Below are 18,816 nucleotides of genomic sequence, written 5' to 3' on the forward strand. Positions count from 1 at the left end.
AATCTACCTTCAACTCAATGAGTCCTAGAGAAGAGGCTTGCACAACACGTCGTCACAGACAACATACAGCCTTCAAAGCCATCAGCCTGGGGAGGATATCTGATGCTTGGCCACCTGGAGACAGTCATGCAGAAGAGACCCAGCTCCTAGTTGGGCACAGAGCAAACATCTGCTACTGTCACATTCCACATCCATCTGCCCACAACACACCCCAATATCTCCCAGAACAAGTAAGTTGGGAGAGCAAGCAAGGGTGGTGAAGGGCACACAAGAAAGAAGTAGGAGAGTAGAAGATACGGAACATATGGGGAATAAGTAAGGTGGAAGGCAAAAGGAGCAGTGGTCATTGCACTCTGTGGGACATCAGGGATGTTGCATTAGAGAAGGTGTTGATGGAGTGAAGATTTGAGCATCCCACACACACTCATATCAGATATCCCAGCTACTGACATAAACAGAACTGAGAAAAACAGAACATCAGCTGGCTTTATTTTAAACTCTCCCTATAAAAGGTATCAGAAAACTTTGTCTGCAGCACAGCATCATGAGAGATGGGCAAGACAGTCTCCATCTCACTTGGATTTCACAATGCTTAACTCAAGAGTTCTCTAAACCTCAGCAAGTTTCACATTTTTTTTATACGGCTTTTACTTCACATATAGATAGCCCTGGAGAGGTCCACACAGCTATGGCACCAGCAACCTGCAGACCTCGAATGCCTAAGACCAATAAAGTCCATGAGTCACAGTCTCAGGGGAATCAGAGCTACTTGGCACACACCCAGAGAAGGTCAATTGGAGTATGGGAGACTATTTCTAAATAACCCAGAGCTTTGCCACTGGGAAAAATAAATAGAACTATGTATCTTGTTTCCACATCTTAGCTAGCTAAATAAATAGCTCTCACAGTGCACTCTCCAGGGCAGATTCTTAAAGTGACCTTGATCCTGCTGCTACCCAGGACAGGAGAATGCGGGTGTATCCACAAGAGAAGTGGTGCATTTTCGATGCTGCATTCCTGGCAGTTGATCAAAGAACAAGGGTAATCTCAGCCCCCACAGTTGCCGGCTGTTCCTTCCCAGCAGCAAGGCAAATCATGGTGGCACATAGCTATGAAGTGGAGAGAAGGTATCAAGGGCAAATACAAAGGGAGGATCAGAGGCTTGCTGGGAGGACGTTGGAATCTTCCTCCATAGGCAGGTTACAGACTAGTGTTCTCTTCAAGTTCTATGCTAATAGCCAAAAAGAAGCAGATGGTTTTGTGACCAACTAACTACACCAAAATAACCCACTCCAGACTTCAGCACAGCAACTTTGTGAAGAGTTACACCAGTGTCAGATGACCAGGAGCACATGCTGAACTAGACAAAGCACATGACCCCATTTTATTCTTTCTCCCCATCTCAGAAAACTCACCCAGAAGTTTCCTCCCCCATCACCCTAGAAATTTTAACTAGGGCAGCTCAAAAAATAGAAGGACATTTTCACATGTACCCACCTCCATTTTCTGATAGACTGCAAAGATGCCTGGGATTTTCAGACCACAGCAATCCCAGGCATTTGCTAATGCTGAGAAAGAAGACCTGTAACTTACCCTACGGTCTGGACTTCTAGTCTGGGCACCTAAATTCTTGTCAACATCTCATGAAGCTCCTTTCCCCAGCAGGAGCAGCCCTTCCAAACAGACTGCAAGCAAACACGCTCCCTACTGAAAAATAAGAAACTAGTGCCTTTAAATAGGCTGCAAGCATTTGTTTTAAAACAGAACAGGTTTGTGTGCTTCTTCTGATGTAAAACAGACTGTCTCCACTGAGCTGTTCACTTTCTCACCTGCTCCTAGTTATTAAATGAAACAAGCAGTTTTGAGCCCTAGGCAGGCCAGCTCAGTGGCTACCAGCCTTCAGCTGATTATCGTTCTTGCTCATTAAACTAAGCTTAGGTGGGAGCCAAATCACCTTTTTCTATGAGCTAGGTCACAGGAAAGATTTTATCCTCTGTCTGCACACTCATACAAATATGTTTTCAGAAGAGTGCAAATAATTTAGAAAAAAAAGGGGAAATTAGGAACTAGCAACAAGGAAGCTTAGGTAGACAACAATTAACGTATGAGATACCTGTTTTTCAAAGGGAAAATAAAATCAAGCTTTTCAGCAATAAAGAAAATGCCTTACTATTAATAAAACTGAAGTTTTATTGAGGGAAATTTTGAGTTTGTGTTTTCTGTTTTGTGTGTGTCCCAAGTGGAAAAAAAGGTCCACAGAAGAGTTCAAAACAGTTCTTGTACATCAGATAAAAGGAAGAAAAACACAGATATTGCACATTGACAATCTGGAATCATTGAAATCAAAAGCCGCGTGTTTCTCTGAAGGCAATTTCTTTCCCTTTTTGCTTATAAACAAGTATTCTAGACCACTTTACAGCCTATATTACAACCCCCCTCAGCAGCACTAGCTGCATCTCCAAAAAGCCAGGCTAGAAATGCATGACAGATACAAGTTTTCCACCTGCCTCAGAGGAAACAGCGACTGGAAAAAGCAGCTTTGCACAAAATTCATTTAAAAAGCCTGTATGCAGCCAGTCCCATTGCTTGATGGAGAACCAATACAGACCCAAGTCCCGTTACATACAGAGCTACGAGGCTATCACAGAAGTAGAACTACCACTAGTGTAATCACAACCAACACTTCCATAGGAAGGAAACCAGGGAATTGAGTGGAATTTGCTTACTTAGTTAAGCACAGGCAGGGAACCATCAATTGCTGTTGGTTGCCTCAGAAGTCAAGCCCAGCTCTGTGTCTAACTCATCCTGCACATCGCCGTCATATACAAAGAAGTTCTCCAGGCTCCCCGAGTCTTAAAGATTGAAGTTATAACATGAGGCCTGAATCTTGGAGGGTGTTCAGTTATCCTAGGAATAATATCCTAGTGATAATATTCTTTGAGTCGGGTAATATTCAAATCTCTGTGCAGGAAACATGCTGATATCATAATTTTGGACAGACCATGTAGAGGAATCACAGGTAATCTGGCTAAGAGAGAACTGAAGCTGTGAAGCAGTTCCAGGTAGTTAGCACTGTACTAGAAAGACAAAAATGCAGGCAAAAGTGAGTTGGCTTCCATTAATAAGGCAGCTGCAGGAAGTTGTGCATCTGCTGGGCCTGTTCAGTACCTTATTTAGCTAAACAAACTGTTCAAATTTTTTTCATAGCCCCAGACATTTAGGCAGCAGAACTGGAAGAGTGCTGCATTTAGCAAACAACAGTACCACGTACTGACATGCAGTTCATAATTTGTGGCTAGTGGAAAGTAATTCAGATTCCTTCCCATGCAATGTATTGTGTAACTGGTGATTTTGGGAGAACTGGTATCCGTCTTTGTTGGTAACAGGATGGACATTATTCACTGGTGCCCTCATCCAGAGTGACTGGCCCCCACTTCAACCACAGCTGAGCAAGTAGTGGTCAAACTGTTGTGCCATGTCTCTCCTTCCACTTCTCACCTACATACACGCGATGTTCAACCTAAAGCTACTTCCTCAGTAATCGCCAGCCATGAACCGCACCCATGTCAGGTCCATGCAGAAGCCAAAACTGACTGAATGTTGCATGTCCTTGCTGAGACGTGCATGAACAAGTAGGGACTACGGGCTCCACAAGGCAGCGCGTGGCTAAGCAGGAGAACTGACAGGTTCTGTGTTGCTTAAGCAAATGTGATTGTGTGGGCACCGGTCAGAGCAGTAAATTCTTCCTCCTGATTGTAATGAGCAAGCCACAGAAATGTGTTATGTCCTTCCATGGATGTTTTCCGCATTACAAAGTTTGCCTTGAAAGGCATCTGAGGACGTGGTCAGAATGGACAACTTGAGGACTAATGTTCAGCGTTAAGATGGAGACATAAAATACACTTGCTGTCTTCAGAAAAAACCTATTTGAAATATTTGGGGTGGGCTTAAAAACAGACCCAGATTAATACTAGTAAGAACTGTCATCATACTTCAAAAATATCATAATGACATGGTCACAACTGTCTGCAAAAGGAGGATGGGGCAGCACTGCCATGATTCCAATGTACCTGCCCCCAGGCCGCTGGTGGCAGGAGGTTCTTGCTAAGGGGTAGGCAGGAGGGTTTTTCTGCTGCCAGCACAGGCTTCTCAAAATCCAGTCCTGACTGGGAAATGAAGGACGATACCTTGCAATCAAACTGCCATCACTGTATAGGGTACACTACAAATAAATGGCCACCAGCATGAATCATATGATGAATCACAGCATTAACGTGTCCTTCAGGGAACTATTTCTGCCTCTTAAAAAACCCTGCAGATTTAAAGTGAGTGGAAATTGTGCATCCATTTCTGATTTCTTTGCCTCTTCAAGTGGAACCAAAATTTTATTTCTTGCCATCCTGGAAAGATGAGTTCCCTTGGGGCTACTGCCTACCTGACTGTCCTGACGTGTCTCTTGCTGTAGGGGGTGATGACTTTGAAAAGCAGCTCCATGGCTCCATTGACGCCAAGTGTAGTTCCTGTGGTAACTAAGCCAATAAAAGAGAAAAGCAGTCAGATCGAAGCAGGCGGTGTCTGCGACATTGTGTTTAGAGGTGATGTGGGGAAGGAAGTAGCTGCCTCTGGGGCCATGCGCAGATTTCTCTGGGCTCCCAACTGGACTTCAGAGGTCATTTTCCAAACACAGAAACTGAAGAACAAAGCTGTCTGTGGACACAACCTGAGCCGCAATCACACACAAAACCAGATCTCAGATCCTGCAGTTCTTCTCCAAGTTCCCCAAAGCCTCCTTTCCTGTAAATATTACACTCTCCAGAGAACAAATCACAGTTAAATAGGGTCATGTCCCAGCAAAATGTCAGGGTTGAAATTCATCCCGCATTTCCCACAGGCAACTCCCTGAGGACATTTCATTTCATAGGGACTTGGAGGGCAGAGTTTTCTTTCGGTGCTATTATTCAGCAGTATGGAAGTGAGGGTTTTTTTGGGAGGGGTGCTTCTGAATGCAGTTTAATTTCAGGTAGGCCAATTTTACCTTTAATCCTTCGCTTGCTAACACACTGGGAACTTATATATATAAATTTTGCAATTTATAGAACAATATAGAACATACTATTGTTCATAGAATATAGAACAATAGTAAAGAAGGGATGAATACAGCCCTGATATATTAAATGCAAGCGAACAGGGTGAAAGGGTCAGTAATCACGAGCAGGCAGAGGGAGACCTGGCTGCCTGCCCACTGCTGGGTTTTGGCTGTTTTGTAAATATCTCCCAGTGGTCATCACAGAGCTGCCAGAGGGCCCACCATCTCCTGCAGTCCTACTGTGTCCCTGCCAAGTTGTCCTGTGATGGAAAGCTTTGCAAGCCTCGCCAGCTACTTTTACACTAACTGGTAATTCATTAGAGACAGAGCGATGGACAAGGCTGCTTGAACCCATCCTGCCCCAGAGCGGGACGTGGGCTGCCACACACAACTTATGGCAGAGACTGAGAAGGGACTGACCTGGAGCAAGGAACTGGCGCAGGAGGTTGTGACAAGGACTCATCTTTTCTGCTGTCATACCTAAGCACTCTCAGAGTTTTGTACGTTTCTGGATCCTCTCTAGTTCCACTCCATAAAAATAATTTTTAAGGTTGGGAGCATGTAATCTCCTGGTTTGGTACCACATCCACACAGACCATCACTTAACCTCCCCTGCAGCTTCCCAGCTGGGCCACAGAGCCCACAGAGTCAAAGTTACTCGTGGAAGGAGGAAGCACATCTGGAGGGTGCTGAAGATACTTCGAGAGTAACAGAGATGCTCCAGTGAAGGAGCAGAGTGAGGGTTCTGGGGTCTGGCAGTAACAGAAAGGAGGCCAGGCTGCAGCATGCATCCTAAAGCCTCTGCAAAATCTGCAGCTGAATTGGGATGCAGGTGCACTGGAGCAGGGAGCAGGGAAGGGTGTAGATCATCGTTTTGGGTGGGAGGCAGCACAGGGTCACTGCACAGCTGTGAAACCCAAATAAAGGCACGTTTCAGCTTCTGGCCTTGGCTGCGGTTTCAGTCACACTCAGCCTTTTAAATACTGCTTATCACAGGGAGAGGGGTTGAATGTTGAGGCTTGGCTGCTTGCCTGAGAAAGCTCATTGCATGAAGCTAGCTCCTGTACAGATAGAAGGGACCTGCAGGGCAGGGCGCCAGGAGCGCTAAATCTTAGGATGCATATCCAGATGGCAGGCAGGATGGCCGTCAAGAATTATCTGCTGGGTGAGGGATGTGGGGAGGGAGAGGAAAGGGTTAGAGTGAGCAAAAGGAAATTTGTGCTGACAAACTCAGTGCTCTATAGCAGGGAAAGCCTGTATGAATATGTAGTGATCCTGGGAAAGAATAGTGGAAATCCCATTGCTTGAATCATTTAATATGAGGGCATTGCCAAGCAAGAAAAGCTGGGAGAGTGCATGAGCAGGTGGGGGGGATATTAGACATAAGGCCAGGATCTAACATTTACTTCCTGAAGGACCTTGAATGAGTAACTGATTTCTCTGTTACTCTGTTTCTCCACCCGTACTTTCCTCCCTAGTGGAGCTGCTCTGAGGATCGATATAATCAACAATAGCGAGACATTTGGCTATTATGGTAATGGGAATTGCAGAGAGACTTCAGGTAGCTATGTCTCAGAGCAAAGGAGTTGACTGTCTATATTCTAGAATAGGAGATCGTAGCCATGAATATTTTTCACTACAGCACTTTTATGTTCATAATCTACAGATGAAATACACTGTAAAGGCTGTATAGACCCCTTGGGAAACACCTCTTTCTATGGTTGTTCTGGCTTTTGTGAGTGCTTCTGTACACTAATGGTGTGTGCAGACACTAACCTTAATCAGGAATGATTTTTCTTTGGACTGAAATGACTAACAGAAGAACTCTGGCAGTTGTCACACAGAGGAAAGGAGGAAAATCCAGATACTCACCATTAGAAGCACAAACCCGCAGGACCCAAAGGCAGTGGATGAGGTGTAGGTGGTGGCCCAGGTTTCTTCTTGCCAAGCTCAGTATTATATCGGTTGCTTCTGCCTTCTGCACTTTCAGCCCAAACTTCCTATCTGTGAAAAGCAAATAAGAATCAAACTACTTCAAAAACCAGGTCTCTACAGCAGTGCTGATAGACATATTTGCACCAAATCTTTTAAGTCAGGATCTCATAACAAAGGCATTCAAATGTATCAATGAGTTAGATCTGCATTATTCTCACTGAAAACAGGAAAATGTGATTTATGTAGGGTCATCATACACAAATCATAGAACGGTTTGGGTTTGAAGGGACCTTTAAAGGCCATCTAGTCCAACCCCCCTGCAATGAGCAGGGACATCTTCCACTAGACCAGGTTGCTCAGAGTCCCATCCAGCCTGACCTCAAATGTTTCCAGGGATGGGGCATCTACAACCTCTCTGGGCAACCTGGGCCAGTGTTTCACCACCCTCAGCATAAGAAATTTCTTCTTATATCTAACTGAATTCTACTCTGTCAAAGATAGAACACGGATGAATCCTGTGTAGGAAGCAGCTCTATGAGCATCTATGCCCTCCCTGCCTTGTTGCAGGACCTCTACCTGGCCAAATCGCTGTCAAGGGGCACACCCCAAAAATAAACTGACAGCTGTGTATCAGGCACATCCCAGTGCTGATTGTTGCTGGAGCCATCAGTTGGTTTTGAGCCCCCCACCCAAGATGTCCCTCACTGCTCAGAGGTACCTCGTTGGCCGACCCTGGCCAGCAAGCGAAGCAGGGGCAGGAGGGTGCTGTGGTCGGGTGGCTCGGTCCGGGCAGCAGCGGCGAGAGCCTGCAGCAGTGCCTCGCTGCCCCCTTTGCTGATCACATAGTGAATTCTCCGTCCGGTCCCTGGGGAAAAGAGGAGAGACTCTGCTCAGAGCATCCCTGCCCTGAGCCACAGCTATTGCACACCCTCACCCCACGTGGAGCACACAAAGCTCTCGTGGCCTTCCAATGGTGTTTTACTGCTCTAAACTCAAGGGAATTTGCAGAATTGACCATGGCTCTCAGATGCCTCTGGCATGGAGACATGGCTAATGGCTGCATAGTGAAACCATGTGCTCTGCCACCTCTTGCTCTGGCAGTCATTATCTTTACAAAACCACGTCCTGCAGAAGTTTTCCATTGTGCATTGAAATACGGCAGAGAGGAATAAGCAGAAACACCAACAGATTTCAAAGGAGCAGAAGGCTCAGTGATCTTTTCTTAGATACTGGAAATTAAACAAGCAAAGGGCTAAAGCTGCAACAGCCTTCTGCCGAATGAAAGGGAAACCTGGGGAAGCTTTGGAGGCAGCTTTCAAACAAATCTAGGTCTTCAAAGAAACCACAGCTAATCCTGTAAGCCCTACTGTGTCAACAGTGATCCATGAGTGACTTCGGTCTCCATGGTTGGAGAAAGCCACACGTTCAGCTCCTGGAGGGGAGACAGTACCTCCTACCTCCATGTAGGCAATCCTTCCATCTAGCTGAGGAACAGCACTGCAGGGCTTCAAAAGAGACATCCAGCTGGATGAGTGATGTCTGTGGTGGGGCTCCAAGGAGTGGGGAACTCAGGAGGCTCCAGCACTCCCTCATGCAGCTCCCGCAGCCTGGGAGCTCGGTTGAGTTGAGAATTGTTTAGCAAATGACGTTTTTGGGGTGGAGCAGGAAGGAAAATAAACGTACTTATTTTTTTCAGTTCTTTTACCAATTCACTTATTTTTTCATGTGGCTCGGGCACATGCAGCAACATGCCTTCCCTGGAACCCCAAGGTGGAGGTGCCTTTTGGGGAGATGCTGAACTCTCTCCATGAGAGTCCCTGTGCTCCGGGAAGCTGGGCTCCTCTCCCTGTCTCACAGCCCTCTCTCCAATGGCGCTGGTGAACAATTACAGTGGTTGACTGCCAGGGATTATGAAATACCTTGAAACTCACAGGCATCTTTTAAACTAAAAACAATGGAGACTTTCTCTGTTGTTATTTTTCTCTTTAACTTACTGGAAAAGCTCAATTTTCGAAACACAGGAGTAAGGACAATTCATGTTTTGTTCACCTTGCAAACACCTGGCCGAGTTTATGCAGGTATGAATTCCCTGACCTGTTTGAGAAGCCCTTTTCTGCCCCTAGCCCACAGGCATTGCCCCACAGCTTTGCTTCCTTACCCAGAGACAGCAGGTCAGTGAGGACACTGAGAATATTCAGGATGACATCCTTCTCACAGGAGCTCTGGAATAGAAACACACCAAATTTAGGGATCAATTCAGAACAGAGAACTTCATGCTGCACAGGGCTGCAGCGCATCACGCAGTGCAGAGGTACTGAGATCCTTGTTTGGATACTGAGAATTTTTTGTGCCATCTGGCCAGTGAATATGTGCAACCATATTGATAACACATTTTAAAAGCCTCTGACAGACATACTGATCATACCGCACAATATTTAATACACAGTAGATTTCTGCAGAGTTTACATCTAAATTCTAAATTACTTCTCTCTTTTTTTAGTTTTGCCTGGCTACCTTGAAGCTGATGAAATTCTGTGTCACACTGAAATGTTAAATGTGGGGTGGTTTTCCATGACGGCATCCCTTATTACTGGCGATTGAAGAAGAATGTTTTTTAAATTATATTAATCTCATTTACAAGAAAATCCCCTGCCTTTGCAGCTTTGTGGCCTGGAATTTGTGGAGCAGAAAGATGCCTTACACTTATTTTTAATCAAGACAAAGTAAGCACCACACCTTGACATTCTGCTTTAGATTCACTTTAAGTTTTGCACCAGAGGAAATAAGAAATATAGTACTTGAGGAGAAGGAAACACATGATATCTGCCATCCGTCTGTGTGGCACACTAGACCCCTTCTCTAATCCTCCTCCAACCAGATTTCACTGTTGAGATTGAAGAATTAATCACCAGTCTGTATTGCTGTATGAGGGATTTGGGTTAAGTTCTAGATCTCTTAATTTCTGTACAGATACAATACGAAATAATACAAATTTCCAATATAATAGAAAACTTGCATTTGGGTAGCTTTGGTCCTGAAGTACCTCAGGTGTTTCACATAAACTACAATGGAATCCCTTTATTGCCCGTTAAATTATTATGATAAGATAATATCTTACAAACATACGGCTCCTGTATTTCCGAATGTTGAAGTGCGTCAGAAACTTAACGTACTAGTATGTATTCTGGATATATGGAATCATTTTACCAGCCAGATTTATTCAACCATTTTCTGACATATTTAACCTTATTGAACTGATTATTTAAAACAAGGAATTGAGAAGTAACACCTAGCGAAAAGAAACTCTAGAAAAGAATATTAGCGAAGTCTACTTCAGATTTGTAACAATGACTATTAATGCGAATGGTATTTTCTTTTTCCAGCTGATCTCTGCTAAAGTCACAGCACAGGCTGACATGGTGGTGAGGATTGTGTAGGTATTTAGGGCGCTGCATATCATACCTCTCCCTCCTTTATTATATTTGGGGAGGGTATGTCCTGAGCAAGACATGGGAATGAAGCAGGGAAAAGCTCGGTCTCCACAGTCAGAGCAGGTGAGCGTCAGCCTGGAGAATCAGGTTTCCACCTCTGTCGCAGAATTCATGTAGGATGCTCAACAGCTCCCTTCACCCAAAGCTCCTTCTGTATCAGCAAATTATATGTGCCATCTTCTGCGTGCGATATCTACATTAATGCTGATGTTTCCTAACTTCTGTATCTTCAACATTATGTATTATGAGATTTCTTTTTTTTTTTAATAATAATTATTAATAAAAACATCCCCAAATATCTGAAAACCAGAATTCCCATCATACTGGTTTTGGTCGATTACCGATGCTACTGAACTTTAACTGCTCGATACACATTTCATGCTGGTGTAAGTGAGCAACAGGGACAAGAGTATCAGCAGGGGAGTGAGACAAAAGAACAAGATGTGGTCAGGGGAAGGGGAAGGAAGAAAGAGGAGTCAGGCGAGGATGAAACATTGGACCAAAGCAGCAGAGAATCACGTCTGAAACAGGGGACTCAGGGGAAGAGGGTCTGTGAGCACTGACGCCTTTCTAAAGGCTCACCTCCCTCTAGTAGTTAGCTAAAATCCACAGGAAAAGTGCATGTCTCATCCTCATCTCAGAGCTGGCCCATGCCCAGAGAGAGAGCCTGCTATTTCTATTCGTCACTACATTAACTCAACAAGCAGAGATCTCTGCACCGAACGTAAAAGTTCGGCCCTTTTATGAACTGTGTTGAAATCAAAAGGCTCAGTATGATAGGATTACTGCTTCTTTCAGAGCCAAGGCAAACAGAATACTTGGCTTTAATGAAATCCAGTAACTCTCGGTTCACTGAGTATTGCCACCCTCATCTTAGAGAAGGGTTCCAAATTCGTGTTACTGGCCCAAGGGACCACACAGAGAGGATGATCTACAGCAGGGTCAGAGCAGTTCTGAACACTTCTTTCTAGGTTATGTGTAGTTTCAGTCATACCTTGATCTTGCTAATTCATGTCTTTGTTCATTACTCCACACTCCTGAGCTGTCTCAAGTCTCCCAATAGCATCAGAGCAAACAACGTTGAGTGATCAGAGCTCTCATTCCAAGAGTTTCTTGGCATTTTTTTAGCATAGGGACTTAATAGTCAGGGGCAGGCTGTCAGATGTGGTGAGTATCCACCAAATTTACTGACTCCAGAAAGAGTTACTGTTCTCAGCACCTTTTTAAATATCAGGGTTGCCTAAATCAGATTGTCCTCTGGTTTTGTCTTGCTGCCTCTCAGTATCCCTTTCCTCTGTAGGTGGATGGATTACACATTAAGGTTTCAGTAATGAAGTCTTCATTGATTTATGCTCCTATTACACTGGGTTGTTTATTTTAACTGATTGGATTGTGGGTTTCCTAAGCCATTAACACAAATAGTGATGACATAAGATATCCTCTGACTTTCCATGCGCTTTATCCAGGGACTCAGGCGAACAAAGAACTTGAGGGGACGTGAAAGACCAACCCTTAAGATGTGCAAATTAGAGCTGGGTGATATTGCCAAATACTTTACGTGAGTATTTACTCTTGATATTTTAACATTAAAACTTCGACTTTGTTGGTGCCCCATTATTCCCCTTCCTCCAGCGCACTAGTGAGGGAATTGGATGACATGTGTGTTTGCTGAAACAGTGGATAAAACCCTAGTCCTATTACAAATTCTAACATATTTCCCACTAACTTTAGTAGCACCACTGAATAGTATAGAATACTGCAGAAAAACACAGCTCTGATTTATAATAGGAAGACAACACGGAAAAAACAACCCCAAAGTTGCTGTTTGTTGTCTTGCAAGATGGCAACTTGCGTGCAGAAAAGAAACAGCTCAGATTTTGACTAATTAGCTTGAGATTTTCAAAATCATCAAAGCAATTTGGACACTGAAATGTATTAGAATTAGTTGTATAAATTACTACTCACACCAAAATCTTTGTGGATGAATTGCCAGCAAATTCATTCATAAAAAATATTCAGTAAATCTTTTTGAACAGTAAGTACCAATGAGAAAATCACAACTTGTGCCTGATCTAAAAAAGATGAATAGAGTAATTTCTTTAATGCAAATTACTTACACAGCTCTGGTTAAAATAAACACATTAGTTATTTTTATTGAAAGATATGTTTGATGGTTCAAGAACAAACCATAAGCAAAGGCAGGAGAGAAGTAAAATTCCTCTTGCTAAATATTTTCCATATCTGCCAGCACTTAGGAATGTTAGATACAACATCTATACGCGCGCAGACTAATGAAGATGCATTCATGGTATATGGGTGGAATGAGAGCAGAGAAGAGTTCCCAGAAGCTCAAGTTAGATTACAAAATCACCAACCTCCTGCAGGATTTCACTAAAAGGATTTAGAGTTAAAGCCAAATTGTTACCTATTAGCAACAGCCTGCAGCTGCCTTTCACGGCTTGCAGCTGGACAAAGGCTAAAGTAGCAAAAAACATCACTTAAAATATTGAGCGTGGCTGTACTTTTTGGCCAGAGCCCCTCATCTTAGCCTTACTTCAGCAAAGCCTGCTGTCTTTCTCACCCGACCAGGAGTATCACAGGGCTGAGTTCAGACACATTTAATCAGCTCCCGGCTGATAGTTCCTCTCAGAGCTTTTTCTGGGAATTAAACCCTGAAACACCGGGGCTTTGGTTAGCTTGGCTGAAGCTCCTCATAGATAAACAGCAGGAAGACAGAGAAAGCCAGAAATAAAAAAATACCCCAACGCATAGTCATTGATACGTTACAGCAAGTGATTAGTTGGTGACATGGGGTTTGGAGGACAACAGCTTGATCCCAAGATCCTTCTTCTGACTGGCAGCTCAGGTTATTTTGCTGACCCATGATTAAGCAGGAAAGGAGTGCCTGTCCCCTTCTGTTCCTGGGAACACGCCAAGACAAACTGTTATTTACTCAAGGCAAGATTATAAAATTGCAACTAAGCCACAGTCACAGGTAATCTCGTTTCGTCAGGGAAGTCTCCTGGGATGTTTTCTGCAAGATCTGAAGAGCCAACAGAGGTGGGATTTTTCCTGTCCCACCTGAAGGACAGCAGCTATCAGTGCAATTCCCCTTTTACCACCAGCTTAAAACAAAGATTTCCCGTAAACTCAACCTTTTGTGTAGCTCTCGGGCTTTCATGTCTTTTGCCCAAAGGCAGGTGTTTCTCCAAATGAGAGATGCAAAATACTGAGAGTGTTTACGGTGAGTGTAAGCATCAATGCTGAAAAAAGGAGGATGCCCAGAAAGAAATCAAGCGGCATTAATTTGTGCGGCGCAATATTTACTAATAAATATTTTATTTGGGGAAAGAAATACAAAGCTGTTATTCCACTCACAAAAATAATAAATGCAAAAGTAAAGAAGTCTCTCCTGCAAGACAATGGATAAGATGATTTCTAACAATACTCCTATTAAATTAATTGTTGAATATAGTCTCACAAAGCTGTACGACTGCTTAGAAAAAAGAACAAAACGGGCCTGTTTTTAAAGAAACGCTATCACTGCACGGGGCTAACAAACTTCCAGACCTGTTTTTTTAAAGAGGTGTCCAGTTCTAGAGTTTTTTTGGTTGGTTGGTTGTTTTGTTTGTTTGTTTGTTTGTTTTTAAATAGCCTGTTTCTAAATAGGGAAGCAGGATTTGATGTGTTCAAAATACATCCTTCTTTCTTCTCTTACCCTTAATAAATTTGCTCACACAAATAGCAGCAGTCAGAAGCCTAACTGTCTGTGTAATGAGACTTGCATCTGCAAGTAAGATTTCCCACTCTCTGCACTCAAAGCCTGTTGAAGAGAAATCCTGGTGCAAAATTAACACCAGCTAAAATCAGGACTAGGTTAGGGGCCAAGCGGCATCAGTCCTCACTCCCTCCTGAGACCTCTAGAAACCATTGGGCTGCTAATAATTGTGTTAATGCTTAAATCAGAGACTCCCTTCCGCCACCAGCGAGGCAGAGGTGAGTACCGGACCCAACTGCTGGGCACAGCCACTCACCAGTGGTATTATGGATTTGCCAGCTGGATATCTTCTTCTCACAGCTGACTATCCAGTCTCACAATAACTGTGAAGCCAGGTTCGGTGCCTTACATTCTGTGCCTTGTCAGAGTAAATTGCTTTTTCTAATTTAAGAGGAGCTAAAAATTCACACTTAAATAAGAGAGCAAAATACCCTGGAGAGTTTATTGCCTGTGTACTCCCATCCTCAGCCTCAATATTCAGCCAGCTAACTGTGATTTCTTCTTGTCGGAAGGTTATTATCAACAGTATTGGATACACGGAGGTTTAGGAAAAAAAAAAATCATTATTTCTGAGGGGAAAAAAAGGGTTCAGAGATAGCTGAAATTTCACTAGCCAACCTTAGAATAAGAGAGTATTCAAATTAAAGTGATTACAGGCTAAATTTTGTTATTACTGAAGCACTTTGTTACAATACTGCCATCATCCTGCTTTAGAAGGATCCTAAGAAGTTATGGTCCTCTTGCCCCTGATCCCAAAACACCCATCCAGCTGTCCTCAGCACCGCCACAGACGTCACCATCCTCGGTGGTAAACAGTGCATTTCTTTGGCCGAATCTGGATATCCTCTCCTCAGGAGTCAGATAGGCCAGAGCAAGCCAGGAAACTCAAAGGAGACCTGGAAGGGAAAAGGGCTATTTAAAGCCTCGGCAAGGAGGACCTTGCTGCTCGGGTAGTGTCCCAAGTGACCTCTATAATCCTGCGAGAAAGGCGTTCGCAGCTGTGTGGGATCACGTAGCCCTCAAACTGTACACAGGGCAGCCAAGGGGCCTCCCAGAATGAGACACGTGGCCCGACAAGTTCTTGCTCCTGTTCCCAAGCCTTAGAGCCGAGTCCCTCTCGCTGGCTCCTGCACGCCCCTATGAGGCATTGTGAGCACCTCGTTTACCCAAGCACCAGCCATTTTCATTCCTGTTGATGCTTCCATGCATCAACCCAAAGCAGCAGCTGTAGATTTTATACCAGGGAATATAGAAAATACTCATAAAAAAAAAGGTCCCACTCTCTGGCCTGCTGCAATCAGGTGGGTGGCTTTTTTTATGGCCTGTGGTGACCTGAAGGTATGTTTTTTCGCATCCTTTTTTGCACTTGAGTGGGATAACCTGCAACATTTTTTTCAATAACACACCAGATCACTGTTGGGTGTAATGATTACACAGCCTTCGCAATGGACAGCAGCTCATCCAGGTGACTGGGCAGAAATAGGGCCTCAAAGACAACTTCAGGACTTTGCTCTGTTCCTTGAGCTTCAGGGTTTCTTTTTGAAGGGTACATGCTACACCCTGTGGAATTAAACTGCTTCAAAGCAGAAATGGGCAAATTCCAAACTTTTATCTGAATGTCTTCAAAACACTGAAGGTGTTGAGAGATAACAGCTTGGCCTGAGCTGATCTCTAGCCAAAATAACTTGGTGAATAACATGGTGGAAATCATCTGTGCCAAGGAATCTTACTATATTTAATGCAATAAATTGCACTAACATAACACCTTTCATCACAGGATCACAGATTTCTTCACAAATATTAATTAACACCTGCCCCACTGCATCCCTCATCAAGAAGATCAGATTCATTGTCCCTTATTTTCCTGGTGGGAAATATCACCTTGTGGTGAGAAATTCACTTAGTCAATACCTAAGAGGATTGGTGGCAGAGCCCAGATAGCTATTCCAATAAAATGAAGCAGAAACATTGTCTGCAACAGAAGCATTACAGCTTTCAATCACACACTTACTTCCATTTGTTTGTGGGGGGTTCAAAAATTTCCTTGCCTGAGATCTGTCTTCTCCTCCCAACCTCCCAGGAGTAAATGCAGCAGAAAAGACTTATCCCCTGCAAGGAATCCTAATGCCAGACTGGGAGAAAAAAGGGTTACTCACCACCAGTGAGTCCTAGCCCTATCTATGAAACAGTTCATCCTTGGGAAGGATGATGGAGATGCTACGTTTGATTCATCCATACAGGAATTAAGAGGTACATAGACCATGACCTGACCTTTTCCAACGGATGTTTTACCTGCTATGTCACAAAGACTCCAAGGTGTTTTCACCTAACTTTGAAGAAAGGTTGTTCATCATGTCTGTGCCACACCATTAGTGCGTCACACTAATAAAATGTATTCACATCCAGATATCTGCAGGAATTATGCCCTGATAGACTGCAATGTCTGGACACCATTGTCAAAGTAAATTGCTTTCCTTCCTTCCTCCCTCCCTCCCTCTCTCCCTTCCTCCCTCCCTCCCTCCCTCCTTCCCTCCCTCCCTTCCGTCCTTCCTTCCTTCCTTTCCTTCTTTCTTTCTTTCCTTCTTTCTTTCTTTTCATGCCAGATTTCTCTCTATGTTCTCAAAGAAAAGATTGTCCTTGTTCAGAAGTTCCTCCTGATACAAAGTTCCTTTGTGTCACTTGCTCCTCTCACTAATGCATCTCTAATAGAGCAATTACTTCATTATGCAGAACCAGTGGTAAAACACATTATTATATAACCTTAAAATGCTTCTGTCAAATTGGAAGTTTTAAAAGAATGAAGAAACTTTGAGATAAATCAAAACACGTGATATTCTGCAAAAGGCTTTTAGACTTTCTTTTGAATATTTCTAATGTTCTTTCTGTAATTTCTACTGCAGATAAATTCTCTCAGGTTTCATCTCTTATTCCACAATAAGTTACCTATGACACCTAAAGATTGTGATGGGATTTAATGTTATATCGTTCATTTTTTTCGTCTTTTTAATCTATTTTTATTTTAATGCCAAAATTATCCTAGCATGTGTCTTTCACTCTCCTAATAAGTTTCTGTAAGGCATTAAGCATTCTTGCACAATGATCTCTATATGCATGTTAGCACCTACTGTTTATTGCTGTTTCTTGGATTTAGTCCTATATTTTTTATTACTTTAACTGCTACTGAACTATTTTAAAATATTAATGTTTCTTTCAAAAGCCACTCCGTTACAGCTACTTAACACAACTGCCACCCAAACTTGATAGGAAGGATCTGTATTTTCCATTCAGCTGTAGGTTGCTTTTCCCCTACTAACGATGAAAGAGCAGCATGAAATATGCTACTATCTGTCTTTGTGAGATTTTATGGGTGTCAGTCCAGAGAACACTCAGTCTTTCAAAGAAGCAGTGTAATTGGGAATTAAAGTTTTTTTTCAAGCAATGACATTTCTCAAAGTACAAGTGAGTCTGGAAGATCCTTGGAAAATTTCCAGATGCACTTGCCTTTTAATGAAACCACAGATTTTGAATACTACCACAAATGTGAGTATGTGCAGGTGGAAATAAATAGCCATAATGAAGATGCTGCTATCCGTGCCTTCTCTGTGATGTTCCTGCTTGGGCTAAGCACAAGAAAGCCACAAGAGTCCCTATGCCTACTCTCAGTCTGCCCTGGCACTTGCCTAGGATAATGCTCTGTTCAGTCTGGGCCTCTCTCTATATTCCAGTGCTAACACGCCCATTTGCTACGCATTGGTCTGACATCGGCTCGTACAGGCTGAACAAAAGGATCAGTATAAAGTACGTTCTGGTTTAGAAAAACACCCGTCCTTACTCTTGCCAAGATAAGTGTCGATCTACCCCACTTTCAAAAGTGCTTTCTGGAACAGCAATGAAAATACCTTTAATCAATCAACACTTAATAATGATGATTGAGGTATGGGTAGCGGAGACAAACCACTAGTAACTATTGTTAGTCACAGCTTATTTTCTTAAGAGATGGAACCTGAAAGTGAAAATGATGAACCTATTTTTCCCATCCAGTCTAAGTGAAAAATCAAACAACAAACGAAACTCGGCATCCATAATGAATAGCAAACTCTGTTTCGAAATTCTAATGATTCAAAGTATTATTACTAGTAATGTAAAGCAGAACATCTGTCTAACTACATTGCTGAGATCCATCTATCTAGATTTAAACAGCAATCTCCTAAAAGCAAAGCCCGCAGTTCTCTGAAAAGGCTGCCAAGTTTTTAAAAGGTATGAGAGGGGTATGTCGTTTTCCATCCAGATGGTAACAAAGCTTTTTATTATCTTTAGTCTACACCCTGTGCAAGACACCCAGCAGCAGCACACCAATGCCACCATGTCAAAGGGAGACATGTTTGGGGCTTTATTCAGCCCTTGTTACTTCAGTTCAGTAGCTCAGAAGCACTTGCAAACTAAGTGCTGGTCAGTCAAGCTAAAAGGCATTTTATTAGCTCAGTGAATGAGCTCACTGCTGCATTTGGGCTCCAGGAAGACGTGAC

The 18,816-nt window shown here is 43.2% G+C and overlaps 1 protein-coding gene across 1 annotated transcript in view; it reads right to left on the minus strand.

The window, feature by feature from the left end:
- AGBL1 (AGBL carboxypeptidase 1) overlaps positions 1–9,318 on the minus strand; it is a 276,165-nt gene extending 266,847 nt beyond the window's left edge. The window contains exons 1-4 of the mRNA XM_063345380.1: positions 9,180–9,318; positions 7,740–7,886; positions 6,959–7,090; positions 4,436–4,529 (exon numbers count right to left, since the gene is read on the minus strand). Of these exons, the coding sequence (XP_063201450.1) occupies positions 4,436–4,529; positions 6,959–7,090; positions 7,740–7,886; positions 9,180–9,318 (512 nt within the window). The remainder of the gene's footprint in view (positions 1–4,435; positions 4,530–6,958; positions 7,091–7,739; positions 7,887–9,179) is intronic.
- Positions 9,319–18,816: the final 9,498 nt, after the last annotated feature.

The sequence above is a fragment of the Chroicocephalus ridibundus genome, chromosome 9, assembly GCF_963924245.1.
Source record: "Chroicocephalus ridibundus chromosome 9, bChrRid1.1, whole genome shotgun sequence".
Lineage (NCBI taxonomy): Eukaryota > Metazoa > Chordata > Aves > Charadriiformes > Laridae > Chroicocephalus > Chroicocephalus ridibundus.